We start from the raw sequence: 23984 nt of genomic DNA, 5'->3' as shown, positions 1-23984 counted from the left end.
CTTCAATGGAGCAGAGTGGGGGGAGAATCTTTTGAATAGCTGCCTTGGACAGCTATTCAAAAGTACCTCATGTCGATTCTGTGTCAATAGACACCTCTGTGCACAAAGTAGACATGCTTTGTTTATGCTGCTGTCTCATATTAGTTTGGCCTTCTTCCTTTCCTTTTTTTTTGGATTTTGTGAATGGTATTCCTCTGATTGGCAAAAATTTTAATATTAGTTCTGTATTATATTTAGATTAATTTTGTGTGTTAAACACAATGGAGAACTAAATATTAGAACTTTTGATAAAATGTGTTTTAAATAATTTAACATGTTTAGACTAAAAGGCATCTTTTTGACTAGACCTTTAGACTGAAAAAGTTTACTGACATATGGGTAAGTGCAATTGCATCATTTTTATACCTAGTAAACTACCAAGGTAAGATGAATTGGCATCGTTTTAATTATATCTCGTACACTAAAAGACATTTGTTGGCCTTAGAGCATGAAGAAGTTTATTTATGCATTGGTTAATGCACACACACACATCATTTATACTACCCAGGTAGTTTTAATGCATCGTTTTAATTATATCTCATATTGTGTGTAATATAAATGATATGTGTGCATTAACCCATGCATAAATAAATTTCTTCATATCTCATACAGTGAATACCTTCACAATGAGTTGCCATGATATTGCACCACCTCGAATACGTAATGCTTCACCAATGGAGAAGACTGTTGTTACTTATTCGTGATATCTGCCTAAAATAAGTAACAGTAGTCTTCTCCATTAGCGAAGCGTTACTTATTCAAGGTAGTGCAATATCATGGTTTTAATTATATCTCATATTGTGAAGGTATTCACGATATGAGATATAATTTTACAATATGTGAAGGTATTCATGATGTGAGATATAATTAAAGCTATGCCAATTCTACCTTGGTGGTTTATTATGTATAAAAATGATGCGATTGCACTAACCCATACATCTAATATGTAGCAGTAGTAGAGGCATCTAATGCAAGAAAGCAAGCTTATGTAGCATCAGCCAATAAAAAAAAAAGACATTTCACACATTCATTCCCTCTAAAAGTTTCTCCAGTTCCTCCTTGGATTCATTTAAGCTATCAAATTCCACAACAACAGATGGAAGTTTGTTCCAGCAATCAACTACCCACTGGCTAAAGGCAAACTTCTGTACATCTAGGCACCTCTGTAGCCAGGTGGGAAAGAGCAGCACACACTTCTTGATTAGACCAGGGTTTGAGCCTGTCACCACCAAATATAGAGAATGAGGAAAATTCAGGGAATTGACCACCGCATATCCCGGAGCAATATGGCCTTAGTTGCTAATGCTCCTAAAAACCAAATAACCAACAAATAACAATCTGTACATCTATTCTACAACAGTCTTTTCTTGATTTGAATTTATGTTCCCTCAGGTTTGTAATCTGAGCAAGAGGAAGAATCCCATCAGAATTAAGCCTGCTCAACCCATTCAAGGCCTTATATACTTAAATCAGATCATATCACAGGTGCCTAGTTTCCAGATGCTGTATGCAGAACTTAAGCCTTTCTTGGTAAGAGGATCCCTTCGTTCCCCTCACCAATCTTGTTGCCCTTCTCTGTGCTTGCTCAAGCAACTCTACGTCTTTCTTAAAATAAGGCCTCCAGACCTTATTTTAAGTCCTTCAGACAAAGGGGTAATCACTTGGACAATTCTGAAGGAGTTTCTCCTTCAGGGTGTCCAGGTCTTCTGTCCTCTAATTATAGATCTGTGTTTGCTGTGGCTGGCTTTCTGAGGATAGTCAACTTTTGTGATCGGCTTGTTACTTCTATTATTCCACTGGTACTTGGACAGTCAGCCTATCTTCACACTTATCTCTCCTATCTTCTGCTGGAGCCTTCTTTCCCAGTCTGGGTGTTCCTTTTCTCCGTATTTTGTTTTCTCTTGGCCTCTGGTTTCCTCTTCCATTCATCCTAGTAGCTGCTACAGCAGCACAGTAAATGACTGGGTATCTAGCGTTACTTTATTGTTGTTGAGATAATCTGGTATTTACTGATCGAGGTGGTCTGGAACTTGCCACAAGGTTCCGTTGGGTTCTGTGAGTGACCAATACACAATTTGTGTATTGGTCACTCACATAGTACCAGAACTTTTCTGGATTTATTGAATGACTGATACACCAGCATGTTAGAAAGGTAACAAGCAAAAGCAGTTATCTTGATCTGATTATCAGCAATGACATTTCATGCATTAACAATCTCCAGACACAAAGGAACCACTGTATACCCTTGAATGGGTTGAGCACGCTGAATTCTGATGGGATCCTTCCACTTGTTCAGATTACGAACCTAAGGGGGCATAAATTCAAATTAAGAAAAGACAGATGTAGAATAGATGTGTGGAAATTTGCCTTTAGCCAGCAGGTGTTTAATTGCTGGAACAAACTTCCATCTGTCATGGAAGTTGATAGGTTAAATAAATTTAAGAAGGAACTTGACAGGCATTTGGAGGGAATGGTGTGATTTATTTATTTTTTATTTATTTATTTTTTTGGCTGATTCTGCATAAGCTCATACACTTGCTTTCTTGCATCCCATGCCACTACTACCCCCAGGGGCTCACATTCTGGTGAGTATGGGCTTGGCACACCCAGGGTCCACCTGGAGATCATCATTCTTCTCTTTCTTGGTGATTCCCTTCTGCTTTTGACTTTCTCTCTCTCAGGGTAACTCGGGGAATTTTTTTTTTTTTTGGCTCGTGCAGTATAAGCAGTTATCAGGCTTCCTTCCACCATGTAGCTAATAATAATAATAATGATATACTACTGTGATTAGTATATTGAAGTGGGATTTACTTAAAGATTCAACTACTGTCGAGGGTAAAGGGAATGGATTTTGCTTTTTTTTGGACATAACTCCAGTGGGCTTCGACAGTTTTAAATTCCTTTCGGTGGGACAAACTGATGATAACTGCAAATTATAAATGGAAAGTGTTCTGTGAAGTAATCTTAGAAGCTACTAAGCTTCTTATACCAACTAAGACTTTTATATATAAAAACAAAACTTAGTCTTTGACTATTCTTTGGCTAATTCTTATGTCAAGAAAGAATTTTGTTAAATGATTAACCAAGATTTTGATTATGATATTGTATTGGAATGATGGCACTGCTCTTTTGCCTATTTGAAAATAAATAGAAATTTTATTATTTATGCCCCATAATGGTATCAATAGCCTGGATGACTTCTGTTACGTATGTGAAGAAGTCATGTTAGCTTCAAGAAAGCATCCCTTAACTTAAGCCATAAAAAAAGACCTAATTCTTGTACTTTGAGTGTAAAGTAGGCGACCAGGACAAGAATTGGGTTCCACACATAAGCTGCACTACATGTTCATCAAAACTCAACATGTGGGCGAATCGAAAGGGACTTTTTATGCCTTTCGCAATGCCTATGATATGGAGTGAGCCAACAAACCACGTCACAGACTGTTACTACCTGTACCTGAACCAACAGACCATTTTTCTGTACACTCTAATGAAGACAGTGATGAACATCAGCTTGATATACACAAAGTACAGCAGCCATCTACGTCAAGGGATCCACCATTTTGTCCAAACCTTTATCCTTCTGAACCATATAAGATCACAGAAAGTGAGCTTAATGACCTCATCAGGGATACTGAACTACCAAAGAATAAGGCAGAGCTTTTGGCCCGAGGCTACAACAGTGGAATCTTCTAGATCATTTTGTGAAAGTGACAACATTTCGTACTCTAAATAAAGACTGTGATAAATTCTATCAAACAGAAGGTGAACTTACTGTTTCTAAGGAATGTTTATGGCAGCAATGAACATGAGGCATGTTCCTGAAGAATGGTGACTATTTATAGATGCTTCTAAGTTAGCCTTAAACTGTGTTATTACACAATGGAAATATGCTGCCTTCAATACCTCTTGTAAATGCTATCCACAAAAAAAGAAACATACTCAAACATAGAGAACATCCTCTTAGGTGTACACCATCAGAAGTATGAGTGACAGATATGTGGTAATGTAAAGGTAATTGCCATTTTATTAGGACTACAAAAGGGTTACACTAAGTACAGCTAGGTTGCGATTAGTGCAGATAATGAATCCCATGAAGTGGTTGCATTATTTGAATTCGCGCTATTTGAAGTTATAATTATGTGTAAAAGATGGTAATTGGTTACAGCTCGATGGAAATAGGCAATGAAAAATTTTAAACACAAGTTTTTATGTTTATTAACAAAATATTACAGTAAAGGATAAAAAGAATATACTTATTATTTAAATTTATTGTTAACAAAGTCATAGAGTACTTCTAAATATAGATCCTAAAGGTAAGCTTACACTTACGAAAATATCTTTATTGTTTTTCGAAATATTTTAGCGGTGTAGACTGAACTGCTTTCTCTTTCTTTAAATCTTCGTACATATGCTGGTAGATGCAGAGTGCTTTATCATCCATAATTTTTTGCTTCACAACTTCTACAGCTCAAAAGATATCTTTGAATTCCTTGAGAGTGAACTCCTTCACTTGCACATTATCTTGTTCTTTGCCATCATTGTTAGCTTCTTCAAATGCTCTTTGTTGATCTAAAAGTAGGAGATCATCGGCCAATTCTTCCGTGCGGGAATTGACGTTCCCGAACATCGTTATTTTTTAGTTCATCAAATCCAAGTTCTCTTCCAATATTTGTTATTTCTTTTATAACAGTTTTTTCTTTGAAATCACTACTATTTGCACAATGAGGAAAAATGCATTTCCACACTCCACACGTTTTGCAGTTATTGGTTGCCAAGCATGCTGAATATTTTATTTTGCATGTCTGATGTTATAATTTTTCCAGAACTCTATTAAGGAAATTGCATCATCTCCTGTAGTTTTAGCAATTGCCTATTCAAATGTTTTTCTTATGTAGTAGGCCTTAAATGTTGTGATGGTCCCTTAATCCATGGGCTGCAACAAAGATGCTGTGTTTGGCAACAAAAAAATGATTTTTATATTTTCACATAATGAACTGAGTTTAGTTGGATGACCTGGAGCATTATCTAAAATCAGTAGTACTTTAAATGCGATGTTGCTTTCCTTGCAATGTTTTTCAATAGCTGGGCAAAAATAGCTTGAAAACTAGTCAGTGAATACAGCTTGGGTCACCCATGCTTTCTTATTTGATCGCCAAATGACTGGAAGTGATCTATGGTTGTAGCCTTTTAGAGTGCGAGGATTTGGAGATTGATAAACAAGCATTGGTTTCAATTTAAAATCACCTTGAGTGTTGCCTCCCAATAAAAGTATTAGGAGATCTTTAAGTCCAGGTTGAGTTTTTTCTTTCTTAGAAATGCAAGTTCTGGAAGGCATCTAGAATAGACTGGTTTCCAAAATAAACCGGTTTCATCCACATTAAATATGTGTTAATCAGTGTATCCACCATCTTTGATTATTTTTTTTTAAAACATCAGGATATTTAGATGCTGCATCCTCATTTACACTGGCTGCCTCACCAGTAATTTTAACATTATGCAACTGAACTCAGTTTTTAAATCAATCAAACCAACCAACACTTGCATTAAATGTTTCTTCTACTTCATTATTATTTTATTTATTTATTTTTTTTCAGTCTCTTAAACAAATTTAAAGATTTTGTTTGAATGGCTGCTCTGCTAAGGGAAATGTGTTTTTGATTGCAATCCTCAATCCATACAGTTAAAAGACTCCATTTTTATCATTTTTATTGTAACACATTGTAGATGTTTGCAAACCACAAAAAGCTGATGCAGCTTTACCTTTTTCTTTTATTTCCCCTGTGTGTTTTATAATATTCTGTGCCGTAGATTCAGGCATTCTGACATTTCGTCCTATTTTAGAGTTACTATGACCACGTTCATGTCTTTCAATCACATCAAATTTTTGCTCTAATCTAATAATGAGCCTCTTCTGTTTTGTGCTCATAGTGTTTTTATCTGAAGGAATCTTCCATTTTGTTAAGGTCACTTCTTAAAATGATTAAAACAAATCGCAAAAACTAACATATATTATGACAGGCAGCAGCACATGCACACCAAAGATAAACAAGTGCAGACTGAAGTAGTAACGTCTAAAACTTTAACGATAACCTCAACTGCACTTGCACTACCCTTGGATTAACTTAATTTTGGTTTGCATTAAACACAACCTGGTATCGTTATACAATTCATACTAAATCGAATATTGCATTAATCGCGACCTAGCTGTATTGTTGCTTTCTCTGTGAGTGGGGTAGTCATGCTAAGGATATGCACTATAAGAAGAGGAGTTAGCCTTAACAAAAATCATTAACACCTGAAATGAAGAGTGTAGCATTTGAACCTCTGGTAGATCCAAATAAAGTTTTGCTTCCACCACTCCACATCAAACTGGGACTCATGAAAAATTTCTCAAAGGCTTTGGAAGTGAACAGTCCTGCATTCACATACTTACAAGAGAAATTCCCAAGACTTAGTACAGAGAAGATTGAGGCAGGAGTGTTCGTTGGTCCACAAATAAGGCAACTTTTCAAGGACGAACAATTCAAATGTGTCCTTGGTGATAGTGAGAAATTGGTGTGGAAAGCCTTTCGAAATGTTTCAACTGGTTTTCTAGGAAATGTTAAAGCCAGCAACTACAGGCAGCTTGTGGAAGATATTATTACTTTTTATGAAAAAACCGGGGTACAACATGTCATTGAAGATGCATTTCTTCCACTCACACTCGAATTTTCCCCCACTAAATTGTGGTGCCTTCAGTGACGAACGTCGTAAACACTTCCATCAAGACATTGCAGCGATGGAACAAAGATGCAAAAGCAAATGGAGTGCCGCCATGTTAGCTGATTATTGTTGGATGGTGAAAAGAGATGCTTCTGAAGCTGAATACAAGCGAAAGGTGAAAAGGTCCCATGTTTGATACTGGTATGTTCATAGTTACATCTTACTGCCATATAAATAAAAAATACCTTGTATAAATGTAAAAAAAAAAAAACAACTACTTTTTTTAAAAACAAGTGCAATCTGCCATTTTAAATACTATTTCTGTGTTTAGCACCCCAAAATCTATAAAATTAACTTACTTTCATGCCTGTAACAAGATATGACCCAAAATTTGTTCAGTGTAATATGTTCTGTTTTAACAATAATCATTGACTTTTTCTGGTAAACCTTTACTTTGACCTAGTCCTAAAAGAACAAAAAAAAAAAAAATTATTAGGGTCAAATCAGTGCTATTTGTAGGTCGCCTGTAGGTGTATGTGAGCTAACATACACTGTACATCAGTATGGGTTGTGAAAACACTGTACCAGTACAGTGGTTTTGCTACTGTCACCTGTACAGAAAGCTTTAAACTTGCCAGAAACTGGAAGAATTCTTGAATTCATTTGGGGCATTAGTTAGCCACTCTTAAGTGTGAGGAGTAATGTTTTTTCTCCAGGAGTTATTCTTTGCTTTCAGCCAGCATATAATACAGATATACTCATGAATACTCTGGTGGAGCTATAATATACTGCTGCATTGTGGTCATAAGACACAGATACACTATAAATTCTGATGGTTTTATGTTGCATCAACAACAAACATTAATGTCAAGTGAGTTTTGCACAGGTATGCCAAAGTGTGATGGATGTACTGTCCTGTATAAAGATCATTTCCTGTAAATTTTGGTAGTGGATGACTTCAGAAAAAGTAAAATTTAAAAGCAGAGCAAGATATCTTTCTGAATTTTCATTAACATTTGTAGAGCTTTTGTATCGGTGATTTTGCACAAATATAGTATCATATAACTAGTAGTGAAGTCCATAGAAGTAGAATTGTATAGTTTTAATTGCTAATTACGTAGGTTGTAATCACATGGATTGACATTTTTTTTTTTTTTTTGCTAATAAATTTTATTTCTAGTAAGCTGTACTAATTTAAAATTCTACAAATGTAAAAGTATAGCATAATACATATAATGTAAACTTGATAGCAGAATATGTATTATTGCATTTAGGTATCTATCAGTTTAGTGTATTATCCTCAAATTAAATTGAATTTAAATGGAAATCATGAATCGAACTATAGCAGCAAAGCAACAGGCTCAAAGTAGCGGTTGTGGCTCTGGGAGGCCTGAAATGGACGATTCTCCTAGGAATTACAGCCTAATAAAATTTGCTGCTTGTGCAATGTATGCATACTTTCTGGAACAGGCCATGATATAGCCAATGGGGAATGTCTTTGTGTGTTCAGTGCAGAGAGTGTGGAGAAATTAGAGGACAACTCAATGTTCTGATGGATGTTTCATGAGAACTTGAAGGGTGGATGGATGCTCTTGAAGAAATTAAAATGGGGGGATCAGGTTCTCAGCTGCCCAGCACAATTCTAGAGCTCACACTTGTGCATCAGGCAACACAACAGCAATCTCCAAGGCAGAAAGTGCTGGTCTCACAGGAGATAGTTCTTTTTGGTGAATCCATTCTCAGGGAAATGGGAAATATATTGTGCAAGAAGAAAGGTGGAATAGGACAGGACCAGGGTATGTCTGCCAGGGGCAAAAGTAGATGGTATTGTAGAGCAGATATCTTTTAAGGGCACGAAAAGTGATATTGTTGTATATGTGGACACTAATTATATTAAGGGTAGGAGATCTGAGGACTAATTAAACAAGTACAGGGCAGTGTTGGGAAAAGGGCTCACATCTGGTGAGTATGGGCTTGGCACACTCAGGGTCCTGAGCTGAATATCATCATTCGTCTCTTTCTTGGTGATTCCTTTCTACTTCTGACTCTTTATTTTTTTTTCTCTCTCTCTCAGGGTAATTCAGAATTTTTTTTTTATTTTTTTTCCCCCTGGCAGTGCAGCGTAAGCTTCAGGCTTCCTTGCATGATATGGCTAATAATAATAATAATAATAAAAGGCAAAAGTTAGTATTAAATTTGACAGTCTCTCCAATCCTGCCCACATGATAGGAAGGAGTACATATTGAGAGCCTTGTTGATCAATTCGGCCCTTTTAGAGACTGTTCAAGGGTAATGGAGTAGAATTTTTCTTGGCATCGTCTGTGTTTCTTAATGGAAGACCCTGTTTTTACAAGGATGAGATATACTTAAATAGAAGATTTGCAAGAATATTTGCTGATATTATCGAGGCAGTGTTTAGGTTGGTCAGAAAACTGATAGCTTAGCGATATGCACAGACTAATAGGTTAATTAGAGCTGCAGGCAGAGGTGAAAGTGATATTTGCACATCTTCTATTGGAACATGCAGCAGCCTGAAAAACAAGGTGTTGGCGATTTCAAGCCCTGCCGTGGGTCATCAAGAAACAAGTAAATATGTGGCCTGTGTTAGGGTAACTAAGAATAATAACAGGTGCATGTACACTACTTCTAGGAGCGTTGTAAATAAATTTGATGAATTTGAAGATGATTAAGTCATCAAATGCAAACATTGTAGGGTTGTTGGAGATATAATGTCACTCAGATATAAGGGATGCAGTATTTGAATATGGAAAGTATATGCATACACAAAGATAGACAGGATAGAAAGGGAGTTATGCTCTTAGTTAAGAAGTATGTTAAATCTAAGGAAGTACAGGTAGTTCTCGATTTTACGAGTTAATTCGTACCTAGCGTGCACTCGTAAAGTAGGAATTTATTTCCTATAGACATAAGGTTAAAAATAGGGGTTACATTCTGAACAATGAAATATTAGTTTATGTTTAAACAATGATTGATTTATCGAAAGAAATGAAAACGTACCTGTAAAATCAAGCAAATTATAATAATAGAGAAATTATTAAGACTTACAAATGTTAAAGAATGTTTATTCTTCATCATCATCGACTAAATGCACACTCGTTGATCGCTTATTATTGGCTCGGCACTTGTTGGTTTGTTGCACAGGGAGTCGTTGTCTTCAGAAATGTTTCAAGAGGTGTTTGTTTCCAAGATAATCTTCCCTTTTAATTATAAATTTCACAATTGCATGCATAAGCATTTTTTAACAGCACACACAAATTGCAACTAACATGATTCACATGGAGTAACAAGTTTATGAAGCTTAAAAAAAAGGAATGAAGAGAAGATTCTGAAAAGTTGTGTTTTTTTATGATTGATGATTTTAGTAAAGGGGAAATACAGTTCACCTTAATAATGTAAAAACCACACAATTCCAGCTATCGGTATTTTCGCAAATGCAAGAAGATAAGTTTACTACCTGTTTATAATTGCTTGCAATAACAGAAAAGCCTAATAAACCGGAAAGTGCATATTGTTTTATGGTCTACAGAAATGTGCTTTAGAAAAATATCACAAAAGCATTTAAGATTGATTCTTATAACGTAACATCGTAACATATGATAATGATGAAAGTGTAGTGCATTTTAATGATTTGAATCGGTAACTAATACAATTTACAAATCAAGCTCATGACCTTTTATATGGCCTTAAGGTCATGCTCCTGACCTTAAAGGCGCCTCCGTAGCCAGGTGGGCGGGAGCAGCAGTGCATAGCACATGCTTCTTGATTAGTAAATTAATAAGAGAAGTTTACCTCAATATAGTACGTGGAACACTTCCGTATGATACCCTCCAGAAATTAAAACGGAAAAAACGAAAAAATCGACAACTTACCGGTACATTAAAGTAAAATATAAATAATTAAATAATCAATTTAACACAATTCAAAATCGATTTAAAACAATTAAAATTCAAATTAACGCAATTAAAAGAATCTAATGAAAATATTCAAAACAATTTTCCTTCCTGAAGCTGACAATGCTTTCCGACCGACTGTCGTGATCACAGGAATGAAAATATTCATTCCTGGAATTTTCATTCCTGTGATCACGACAGTCGGTTGGAAAGCATTGTCAGCTTCAGGAAGGAAAATTGTTTTGAATATTTTCGTTAGATTCTTTTAATTGCGTTAATTTGAATTTTAATTGTTTTAAATCGATTTTGAATTGTGTTAAATTGATTATTTAATTATTTATATTTTACTTTAATGTACCGGTAAGTTGTCGATTTTTTTCGTTTTTTCCGTTTTAATTTCTGGAGGGTATCATACGGAAGTGTTCCATGTACTATATTGAGGTAAACTCCTCTTATTAATTTACTAATATTATTATCAACGTAGAACATATTGAGTATTACAGCTCTGATTCATACTATGCTTCTTGATTAGACTGTGGTTCGAGCCTGTGACCACCAAATACGGAGGATGCAGAAAGGTCAGGGAATGACCACCGCATATCCCCCGAGCAATATGACCTTAGTTGCTAATGCTCCTAAAAACCAAATAACAACAACAACTGACCTTAAAAATGACATTTTAGAGAGATACATAGCTTAGTTATACAGCAAAAATTTAAATTTCCGAAATCTTGAAACGAATTACCAAAAAACAAACAATGTGTTATTGGGTTCACATTACGATACGATGGTGTCTCTGGAACTGATTAATATCATAAAGCAGGGTAGCTGTATTGTATAGCTACGATGTGGTTTGGAATGCGGTATTTATGAATGTTTAACATTCATTTTTTGCAATTAATGTTCATATTTACGATTTTGTCATTACTTGATACTTGGGGAAAAAAACTCATAAACCCGGGAACTCATAAAGCAAGAACTCCCTGTATATCCAGTTGACATAAGTGGATAGTGCAATGCTGAGTAAGTTCAGTGTTACGTAAGCACCAAGGAAACAAAAATGAGAGTAGTGTGTTATATGCCTAATGCCTGTAATGAGTATAACAAACAACTATACAGAGAAACATATTGGGCTAGTAAATCATGATGTCTTATAATTGTGGATTTTAACTTTCAAGATATTGACTGGAATTTGTGGGTAGGTCATTCACACTACAAGACTTTTGTGGTTTTATTTGATGACTCTTTTCTACAACTGCATGTTAGAGAAGCAACAAGAGGAAATGATATTCTTAATCTGATTACCAGCAGTGATTTCTTTTTTTTTTTATGCATTAAAAACCTGTAGTTAAAAGACCATCTGGGTGGTAGTGATCACTGTTTGCTGATGTGAGATTTACTTCAAGACATAATTACAGTCAATGGTAAAGGGAAGGGCTTTTGCTCTCATAAGGGTGACTACAGTGATCTCAAACAATTTTTAAATACTATTCAGTGGGGACCATCTAGAGATATTCCAACAGCAGATTCCAAATTGGAAGCATTCAGGGAAGAATCGTAAAATTAGGCTTTTCACATCAAGAAATACAGTTCCTGGCATGGGTCTAAATGGATGTATGATGAACTGATGACACTTTTGGAAGAGAAGAAAGTATGGTCTAGATATAAATTTATCAGGTGATACAGATGCTTATAGTAGATATAAACAAGTCTGTAATCAAGTCACATAGGAGGTTAGGCAAGCTAATACAGATTATGAGATGTCTCTGGCAAAGAATTCCCATTGCTTTTTTTGGGACGGTACGGCATACCGGCACCTTTTATTAACAGTGTCGTGTGACATTTGACTGCAGTACATTTCGAAATTTGTTATTACAAATTTCAAAATGTCAATAAATATTATTCACATGTTTACCTACTACTGAAATAAGCTTAAAGTTATTTAACTAAATTTGCATTTTCCACTGTTAAGATATTTTCTATATAAAACTTTATAACCATTTTTAGAATTTTAAATTACTTAGTGGGAACTCAGTTTAACGAACTCCTTTATAATCATAGGGGCTCACATCTGGTGAGTATGGGCTTGGCAAACCCAGGATCCCGAGCTGGATATCATCATCCTTCTCTTTCTTGGTGATTCCTTCCTTTCTACTTCTCTCTCTCTCTCTCTCTCTCTCTCTCTCTCTCTCTCTCAGGGTAACTTGGGAATTTTTTTTTTTTTTGGCTGGTGCAGCATAAGCCTCAGGCTTCCTTGTACCATATGACTGATAATAATAAAAACAACAAAGTTTTTAGAATTCCCCTTGGAAAAATTACATTTAAAATACGTAGTTTCCATTGAGTGAAGAAAATTTTAATATAACGAACAGATTTGGAGAGACTTAACTCGGTATGCACTGTTCACAGCACTTCTGGCCTTTAGAGGCTAAATCGAGAAGTCGCAGTGGTCAACAGTGAGCAGTTCAAGGGGTATTCCCGATGCGGACAATGGACTGGACTGTGGTCAACCTTCTACCATAAGCGCCCTGTTGGAGAATTGGAGAGTGATTTTCTTTTACCCCGACAAATAACCATCTGTTTCGTCGAAGTGCGTTATCCACATTTTTCCGTAAATTTTCCCTCTCTCTGTTTTCGTGGTCACAGTACCTGAATATCTGAATGACTCCAACATTTTGGACAGTTTAAACAAAAACACAGTACCTGAATATCTGAATGACTCCAACATTTTGGACAGTTTAAACAAAAACACAGTACCTGAATATCTGAATGACTCCAACATTTTGGACAGTTTAAACAAAAACTCTCCTGTATTACAGAAATTTTGCCAAAGCAGCCGAAAATCTAAGATTTCAAGGAGTTTCACTTTATGTGACAGATTACCGAAAATTTTTTCCAATCGATCCAGAAGCTTTCTGCAGAACTTTGAAACAATCAGTAGAAAGCATGCTGCTTGATAAGTAAAAAATGCTGATTTGACAGCATGGAATGAGTACAGTACTTGATAGCAAACATTGGCCTGAAGATGAAGTTAGAAAATTGTAAATTAGGTGTCAGTTAAATGAAAGAGATATACAATTCATGGATTTCTCAGCAATACCTAATTGAAACGAGTTTCAGAAGAATTGAAGCATTTTATGAACTCTCTGATTGCAATACCAATTTCATCAAGTGAATGTGAATGAGGATTTTCACAAATGAATCTGATCGTCATCCCAAACAGAGCTTCGTTGATGACAAAAACAATTTCTTCACTATTATTTCTTAAAATTGTAGACCCACTACTGACCCGCTTTGATCCAGCAAAATATATCAATTTGTCGCTGCTTCAGAAATGTCATTCAGCAACAGACACAAACAGTAAGAAAAGAAGTCGGCATAGTGTGTTGGGTGAGAACTTAATAAAAATTTGGAATATTCTACAAAAACTTTATTTTGAAATTATTTTTACTTATTTTTTTATACATTTTACTTATTTTTTATATACTTGTATAATGAATTTAAGCTTAATAAAAGTAAAGTGCAGCCATTATCAACCCACTGCAGGATGGAAGCCTCCTCAACAATTCATGTTGAGGGAAATGGACCATAATCTGCCACGCTGGTCCACTGCGGGTTGGCAGATCGACCGTATTCAGCAGTCAGGGGCTTGAACCCTGGTCTACTCAAAGAACGTATGCTACTGCACTCCCGCTCCTGCCCACTCGGCTATGTATTTGTACCCTTTCAAGAAGCTCAATGTCTTTCTTTAGGTGCGGGCTCCATACTTGAACACAGTAGCCTTATATAATGGGATTATGATGTCCTTATCTCTACTAGCAAACTGTGTGTTAAATACTTGCTGACCGGGCTAGCCGGGTGGGTAAAGTGCCTGCCTGGAAACCCAAAGGTCGCGGGTTCGAATCCCGCCTCGGGCTTGGATCAAAGTACTGCAAAAACCTTGGGAGGTGAATTATGGCCACAGAAGCTGAATGCGCCAACAACTACCAAAAAAAAAAAAAAAAAAAGTTAAATACTTAATTTGTTGTTCTTATTCCAAAAAAATTACTACTGAAGTAACAATATCAGAAAATAATTTTTTAGTTTACTTTTCATATCCTTTTAATTTACAATTTTTCCTGATAGCAAAGAATGAGTACTGGCACCTATTTTTTTTTTTTACAAAAAAAAGCACTGTTAACAATTAAAGCAGCAAAAACTTCTTTACTTCTATTAACAATAGAAGGAAGGGATTTAAACACAATGATCCACTTGATATCAATGGTTTAACTATTGATGAGCCTGCTCAAGTTCTTCACAAACCGAATAGGTATTTTTCATCTACATTCACTAATGGAATTCTTTATTATTATTATTAGCCATAAGGTGCAAGGAAGACCGAGACTTATACTGCACCAGCCAAAAAAAAAAAAAAAAATTGCATTACCCTGAGAAAGAGAGAGAAGGGAATCACCAAGAAAGAGGATGATGATGATATCTAGCTTAGGACCCTGGGTGGTGGTGGTGGTGTTGTTGTTGTTATTTGGTTTTTAGGAGCATTAGCAACTAATGCCATATTGCTCCGAGGATATGCGGTGGTCATTCCCTGACCTTTCCTACATATCCTCTGTATTTGGTGGTCATAGGCTCGAATCCGGTCTAATCAAGAAGCGTGTGCTACGCACTTGCGCTCCTGCCCACCTGGCTACAGAGGCACCACCCTGGGTGTGCTAAGCCCATACTCACCAAATGTTGAGCCCCTGGGGTTGAGGAGGGGAACACCAGAAGTTCAACAAAATCTAACACAGAGCTAAATGAATTTGTGATAACCAAAAGAAAAGCAGAAGAGAAATTGTTGAAGCTTCACATAAAAGAGGTGCGTGAGATGGATCTCATTAATCCAGTATACAGCAAGGAAGACAGCAGAGGAGATAACCAAACTCTTAGCCATAATTATGAGAGCATCTTTGGATTCAGGAGAGATCCCTATAGACTTGAGATGTGCAAATGTTTCCCCAGTTCAAAAAAACGGGGGAATCAAAAGGTGACATGAGTAATTAGAGTTGTAGCTTAATTTCTTTTTCAGGAAAAAATATGTCACTGGTTAAAGAAGAAATGCAGGACCATTTAGACAAGAATATAATTACACTGCAGTCGCAGCATAGATTTGTTAATGGGTGATTTTGTCTGACCAATCTGATTGAAACTATGATGCAGTAACAGAGGAACTGGGTGCAAAAAAATTATTTCAGTGTAGTATACTTGGATTTCAGGAAAGCTTTGGCTACTGTTGCACATAAATGGTTGCTGTACAAATTGGAGCAGTGTTTTATTAAGGGCAGGTTATTGCTCTGGATAAAGGGATGGTGGTTATTAATGGACATTGCACTTATGGGTTAATGTTATTAGTGGATTTTCCCAGAGTTGAGTGCTGTGCCCATTGTTGTTTTTGATGAAGATATATCAGGCATAATGTTTAAATTTGCAGATGATAGATGATGGACTGATATTTCTATCAATCCATCTGATATTTCTATCAGATGGACTGATAGAAATATCAGTCCATCTGCCCAAGAAATTGGGCAGATGGACTGATAAATGGCAGTTGAAGTTTTAACATTGACAAATGCAAGGTTTTGCATATAGGTAGCAGTAATCCCAGATTAACATATAAACTATGTGCTATTACTCTTAGGGTAGTGGAAAATGAAAAAGACCTGGAGTAATAGCATTAGTAGAGGCATATGATGCAAGAAAGCAAGCTTATGCAGCATCAGCCAGAAAAAAAAAAACTTCTACTTCACCCTTCCGTTCGTTTGAAATACCTGTCCAGCTGAGCCTTAAATTTATTTAGGCTATCAACTTCCACAACAAGGGATGGAAATCTGTTCCACCAACCAACTACCCGCTGGCTAAAGACAAATTTCCGGACATCTATCCTACATCTGTCTTTCCTCAATTTGAATTTATGCCCTCTCAGGTGATTATTCTGAGCAAGAGGCAGAATCCCATCAGCATTGAGCATGCTCAAACCATTCAAGGCTTTATACACCTCTATCAGATCACCTCACCGGTGCCTAGTCTCCAGACACTGTAATTTGCAAAACTTAAGCCTTTCTTCCTAAGAGCAACCCTTTGTTCCATTCACTAACCTTGTTGCCCTTCTCTTTACTCGTTCCAGCAGCTCTACATCCTTCTTGAAATGAGGCCTCCAGAAATGTATGCAGTACTCAAGGTGTGGCCTAACCATTGCCTTATACAAGGAAATAATCACCTCCTTATCCCTGCTAGAAAAATTCCTGTATATCATTGATAAGACACCATGAGCTACTCTTGCAGCCCACCTGCACTGCTCAGAGAACCTCATATCTGCCTGCACAATTACCCCCAGGTCCTTTTCTTTCTCTACCATTGTCAGTGTAGTACCACAGAGTTTATACGTTGCTCTGGGGTTGCTGTTTCCCATATGTAGTACTTTACATTTGTCAATGTTAAACTTCATTTGCCACCTCTCAGCCCATCTGCTCAACCTTTCCAGATCCTGTTGCAGCAGCATAGCGTCAGAAGTGTGCTTAACAACCCTGCCAACTTTTGTATCGTCTGCAAACTTGGACATTAAGCTTGATATATCATCATCAATATTATTTATAAATACAGAAAACAATAATGGACCCAACACTGAACTCTGAGGGACTCCACTAATAACATTAGTCCACGATGAGCAGTGTCCATTGATTACCACTCTGTCTTCTTCCCCTCAACCACCCCTTTATCCATAGCAGCAATTTGCCACAATGCTCCAATTTGTGCAGCGGTCTTCCATGTGCAACAGTATCAAAAGGCTTTCTAAGATCCAAGTATATAATATCAAAGTTATTCCCTGCATCCAGTTCTTTTGTGACTGCATCATAGTATCCAATCAAATTGGTCAGGCAAGACTTCCCCTTAACAAAACCATGCTGTGTCTGAGCTGACTGAAGTCTTGTCCAGATGATCTTGCAGTGCTTCCTTAACCAGTGCCTCCATTAATTTTCCTGGAACAGAAGTTAAACTCACAGGTTTATAATTACTTGTGTCAGCCTTTGATCCTCCTTTGTGAATTGGGGTCACATTTGCACATCTCCAGTCTATGGGTACCTCCCCTGAGTCCAAGGAAGCTCTCATAATTATGGCTAAGGGTTTCTTACTTCCTTTGCTGCCTCCTTTAATATAACTGGATAGATCCCATCCACCCCGGGTGCCTTTCTTGTGTTTATCTTCAACAATTTCTCCTCCACTTTACTCTCAGTTATTACAAGATTATCTAGCTTACTGCCAGAGTTGAATACACCTCTGGCATTCCCCTCGCCGAATAACTCCTCATGTGTGAATGTTGATGCAAAATATTCATTTAGTTTGTTAGCTACCTGAGCAGGATCATCAACAGTTGAACCATCGATATCAAGTGGACCAATCTGATTCATCCCCTTCCTTCTAGAATTTACATAAGAAAAGAACTCTTTACTGTTTTTCTTTGCATCCTTTGCCAAAGATTTCTCGTAATCTGCCTTCGCCTGCCTAACCTCCTTTGTAACTTGGTTACAGATCAACTTATATCTATCATAGGCTTCTGTGTCACATGTTAATTTATATGTATCCCAAGCATTTTTCTTCTCTGTCATATGTCTCATTAGTTTATCTGACATCCATTTAGGCCTAAACCTTGAACAGTATTTCTTAGTTGGTATGTAAAGCCTAGTAGCTTCCAAGATAAGTTCTTTGAATGCCTCCCATTTTGAATTTGCTGTTGGTAACATCATCAGTTGGTCCCACTGTATAGAATTTTTAAATACTGTCTCAGACCCTCGTAGTCGCCTTTATGAAAGTAATAACCCTTCCCTTTACCCCTGATGGTAGTTACCTCTTTGAGTAAATCCCACTTCAGCACACTGTGATCACTGCCACCTAATGGTTCCTTTATCTGCAGATTCTTAATGCATGAAGAATCACTACTGATAATCAGATCAAGAGTATTACTCCCCTTCAGTTGCCTCCCGAACATGCTGATGTAGAAAACAATCATCGAATAAATCTACAAAAGCCTTGCTAGTGTGTGAGTGACCAAACGACAAATTCCAGTCAATATCTGGGAAATTAAAATCCCCCATTATAAGACTCTCTGATTTACTTCCCCACTATTTCCCTGTACAGTTTCTTATTATACTCATCAGAGTCATTAGGCCTATAGCACACTCCTACTCTCAATTTTGATCTCCCAGTGCTTATGTCACACCAAACTGACTCGACACTGCACTGTCCAGCGATGTCGACTGGCTTCACTTCCTTGGATTTGACGTGTTTCTTAACTAATACCATAACCCCTCCTCCCTTCCTATCCTGTCTATCCTTTCTGTAGACATTGTACTGCCCCAAATTCCAGTTCTGCATTCCTTATATCTGTCTGACACCATGTCTCTGATATCCCAACAATATCTGCCTTTGATGCTTTGAGCGATACCTGAAATTCATCAAATTTGCAGAATAGTGCAGCCAGATATGAAGTTCTGTGATCAGTGCCGACAGGCTGCCAGGACAACTTATGGAGTTTTGTCAATGATAACCAGGAACTTTGCTAACAGGGATAAGGAGGTGAATATCCTATTGTATAAGATAATGGTTAGGCTGCATCTTGCGTACTGCATATATATGTCAGGAGATCTCATTTTAGATAGGATATAGATCTGCTGATGTGGATGCAGAGAAGGCTAATGAAATTTGTGAAGGGAATAAAGGGGGTGGTCTTAACAAGACAGGCTTCAGTTCTGCAATTTCTTATCTGAAGACTCCTCATTTAGATCACCCGCAAAGTCATCTGATTATTATTATTATTATTAACCATATGGTGCAAGGAAGCCTGAGGCTTATGCTGTACCAGCTAAAAATATTTTCCGAGTTAGAAAGAGAAGAATGATGATATCCAGCTCAGAACCCTGGGTGTGCCAAGCCCATGCTCATCAGATGTGAGCCCCCTGATTGAGGAGTTTAAGGCTTTGAATGGGTTGATCAAATCGAATGCTAGTGGCATTCTTCCTTTTGATCAGAATTATACACGAGGAGGCATAAATTCAAATTGAAGGATGGTTGTAGGATAGATGTGTAAAAGTTTAATTTGAGTAAGTGGTTGATTGTTGGAACAAACTTCATTCTATTGTGGAAGTGAGTAATTTGAATAAATTCAAGAAGTAGAAAAAGTATAGGAGGGGATGGAATTTTTTTTTTTTCTGCCGATGCTTTATAAGCTTGCTTTCTTTCATCATATGCCACCTCCTACTAATAATTATTTGTCTTATTTGTTGATGAATGTATAGGCAATAATTCTGCTATATGCCATTCTGGACCATATTGTCACTCTTGGATCATTACTTTTGCTCTCCACAGTTTCCTGCAGATCATGTGATCTCCAGTAATGACTATTGTTGTCTGTTGATGTTTCCAATATGAGAAATGGTTTCATCTGACCAAATAATGCTTTGTAAGAAGTATTTTCATTTCTTCAGCCAACCTAGCATGATTTTAACAAACTACATTGTTCACTCACAGAAACTTAGAAGAATTTTTCCAGTTTCTGTGATTGAAAGGATAAAGTTTCCTACTCTGTGTAGGAGCTTTATCCCCTCTGGATAAAGTTTTTTTTTTTTTTTTTTTTTTTCATATAGTGTGAAGTTAACTTTAATTCTGTTATGAAGATTTTTAGTGCCAAATTGCAAGTCATCCCAGTTGAATGAACATGTGCCTGAATGGATGTCTAAAATTCTGTGAAATGTCTTGTTATTATTGAAGTTGGATGATGATCTCATTTACTTCCATGTTGGATGAGATCATCATCAAACTTCAATAATATGGATGAGGATTTAGAATTAAATGTAGCATTTTTTTTTTCATTAGTTTGCCACCATCTTTGAACTGCGGTTACTGACCCTTATACTTTATATCGAGTAGCAGGTTAACTGTATTGCTAATACTCGAGTACCTTGCCAGATTACTAGCTGTTAAAGCCTGGAAATAATATGTAGATTTCTTGTCCAGTGTGAAATCCAGGCAGTATGCAGACTCCCACCTCTCCATAGTAATCAACCGTCCATAATGAGTTTACTGTATTAGATTAAAAATTATATATAGTCTCTCTGCTCTCAACCCACCCCACCCCCAGTCTATTTATAAACTCTCCAAGGGATTTACAAATCATCGTAGATGAGGTAGGTCTGGATTTCATACTGTTTGCCTCTAAAGATGTTATCTAAAATTTTTATCTGCTATTAGGCTGAGATAATATATGTTATACCTTATTGCTCATTCACAATGTTTGCACAATTTTATTTAAAAATTTTTCAATTATATAAATATTTCTATTTATTAGGAAGTGGATATTATAAGAACATTCCAGAACTTATTGCAGAAAACAGCTGATGAAACAGAAAACCAGATTAGGTAATGAATTTCAATGTTTTCTTATTAGAATTTTGGAATATTATAACGTTCAACTGCTATTCCTAGCTGAAAGTGAAAAATGCAGTAACGTAAGGATAAAAATCATCTTATAAGGTGTTCTTATTTTCACTTTTATTTTTTGAGGATTAAAGTTTCAAAGAGCAGCCAGATATTTCTTTTTAAGTTTTAATTCCAACATAATGTTATTTTCTTTCCATATCTGAACACTGCAAAAAATATTTGTTATTAAAAATTTCGCAGTTGATACTACTAAGTATAAGTAAGACAACTGGGGAGACTGTTTGCTTTTAACGTGTAGGCCACCATACCCAAAATGGATGAAGAAATGGTCTTTGTTATTGAACAACAAATATACAACAATTACCTATATTATAGATAATATTATCTATAATATATCTACAAAAATCTCCATCCACAAAGGTGATAAAGAAGTGACAGAAAAACTGTAAAGCAATAATATTGACTTCTGTGGCGGATAAGATCATTGGATTCAGTAGTTATAGGAATATTATCAAGTTTAGAGACATTTTAAATAACCTTTTTATGCTCCCTTCATTGTTGAAGAACTGTTCAAAAGTCTTGAGTTCAGGTGAAAGAACTTTACACAACATCTTTTATATATTGCTTTTTATTTTCCAAATATTTGATGGAAGATATTATTTGCCTTAACAATAAGTAACAATATATTGCTCAGTCATGTAACTGGCAATTTAAAGTCATAAGTTTGTTTTAGCATTTGTAGATATTTCTGTAGTTCTTTATTTAAACTAAGTGATTAAATGTTGTTCACTCACTGTAAAAACAAAGAAATTCAGATAAAGTGTTTGGACATGTGAACCATGAGGCATGTGCTCACAGTATCACATAGACATGTTGAACTGCGTGAGATCTTAGCAACAGTAGTTTTGTTTCAAAATTTTTGGTTATTTTTATTATGTTTATTTAGTAGTAATGGCAGATGATTCAAGAAAGCAAGCTTATAAACCTATCCATCCCTTCTAACAGTTTATGTAGTTCTTCCTTAAATTTATTTGTACTATTTTCCTCTACAACACCAATTGGGAGTTTGTTCAAACAATTAGCCCTGGCTGAATGCAAATTTCCACACATCCAACCTGCAGCCATCCTTCCTCAATTTGAATTTATGCCCCTTCATGTGTTGTATAATCTGAGCAAGAGGAAAGGTTCTGTCAGCTTTGAGTTTACTCACTCCATTCAAGGATATAAATGCCTTAATCACATCTCCTCATAGGTGCCTAGTTTGCAAACTCTGCAATTTGCAAAACTGAAACCTCTCATGGCAGGAGCACCCTTTTGTTCCCCTCACCAATCTTGTTGCTCCTCTCTGCACCCATTCTAACAGATCCATATCTTTCTAAAATGAGGCTTCCAGACCTGCAGTATTTCAAATGTGGTCTAACCATTCCCTTATATAATGGAATAATCACCTCCTTATCTCTGCTGGAAAAATTCTTGTGTATATCATTGACAAAAACCCATGAGTTTCCCTGGCAATCTGTCTACACTGCTCAGAACTTATCTCACTGCACAATCACCCACAGTCTTTTTCATTCTCCACTTTTTCATTCCCTCCGAGTGTAGTGCTACACGGCTGGTATGTTAATCTGGGATTACTGCTACCCATATGCAGTACCTTGCTGTCAATATTAAACTTCATTTGCCACTTCTCGGCCCATCTGCCTAATTTGTCTAGATCTTGTTGCAATAGCATACCTTGATTACTGTGACTGACTACCCTGCCAACCTTCATATCAGCTGCAGACTTAGACAAGCCTGTTATGTCTTAATCAGTATCATTAATAAACATAGAAACCTGGTGAACTCCACTAATAACATTTGTCCAAGAAGAGCAATGCCCATTGGTTACCACTCTGTCTTCTTCCACTGAGCCATACCTTTATCCATAGCAGCAACTTACCTGTAATGCCACGCTGCTCCAATTTTGCTTAGTCTTTTATGTGCAACAATATCAAAAGCTTTTTTGAAATCTAAGTATATGATACTAAAATTATTTTTGCATCCATTTCCTTTGTTAGTTTGTCATTGAAACTAATAAAATTAGTCAGGTGAAATTACCTCTTAACTGTGACTGCAATATAGTAGTCACAGTTAAGGGGTAATTCCTGTCCAGGTGGTCCTGTGTTACTTCTTTAACTCGTGACTTCATAATTTTTTCCTGGAACAGGAGTTAAGTTAACAGTTCTGTAATTACTCATGTCTCTCTGAATTGGGGATACATTTGTACATCTCCAGTCCATGGGGTCCTCCCCTGAATCCAGGGTTTCTCTCATAATAATGGCTAAAGGTTTGCTGCCTCCTTTAATATAACTGGATTCCCCATCAACTCTAAGATGTCCTTTTTACATTTAGCTTTAATAGTTTCTTGTCCATTTTCCTCTTAGTTATTACAAAATTATATAGCTCCCTGTCAGAATTTGACTCACTTTTGGCATCTTCATCCCTAAAGAATTTCTCATATGAATGTAGATGCAATATATCCATTCGGTTTGTCAGCAACCTGAGCAGGGTCATCAACAGTTAATCCATTCATATCTAGTGGACCAACCAATGTGATTTAACCCCTTCTTTCAGCTGTTAATATAAGTAAAGAAGTTGTTTCTGTTTCTCTTTGCATTCTTTGCTAGAGACTTCTTATAATCTGCCTTGGCTTGCCTAACCTCCTTTGTGACTCAATTGCAGCCTAGTTTTTATCTACTGTAGGCATCTCTATCATCTGATAATTTATATGTATCCCATGCATTTTTCTTCATTGTCATGAGTCTCCTCAGTTCATTTGCCATTTGTTTACATCTATATATTGAACTGCATCTCTTATTTCAT

The 23984-nt window shown here is 36.4% G+C and overlaps 1 protein-coding gene across 3 annotated transcripts in view; it reads left to right on the top strand.

The window, feature by feature from the left end:
* Positions 1-23984, top strand: part of LOC150083297 (tektin-4-like) — a 164659-nt gene that overhangs the window by 98578 nt on the left and 42097 nt on the right. For all 3 annotated transcript variants that reach the window (XM_090377956.1, XM_090377957.1, XM_090377955.1), the window contains exon 4: positions 21031-21101. In XM_090377956.1, coding sequence (XP_090234082.1) covers positions 21031-21101 — 71 coding nt within the window. The remainder of the gene's footprint in view (positions 1-21030; positions 21102-23984) is intronic.

This window comes from Mastigoproctus giganteus, chromosome 7, assembly GCF_048544385.1.
Source record: "Mastigoproctus giganteus isolate SK-2022 chromosome 7, ASM4854438v1, whole genome shotgun sequence".
NCBI lineage: Eukaryota > Metazoa > Arthropoda > Arachnida > Uropygi > Thelyphonidae > Mastigoproctus > Mastigoproctus giganteus.
This window is presented reverse-complemented; position numbering and strand designations above follow the sequence as displayed.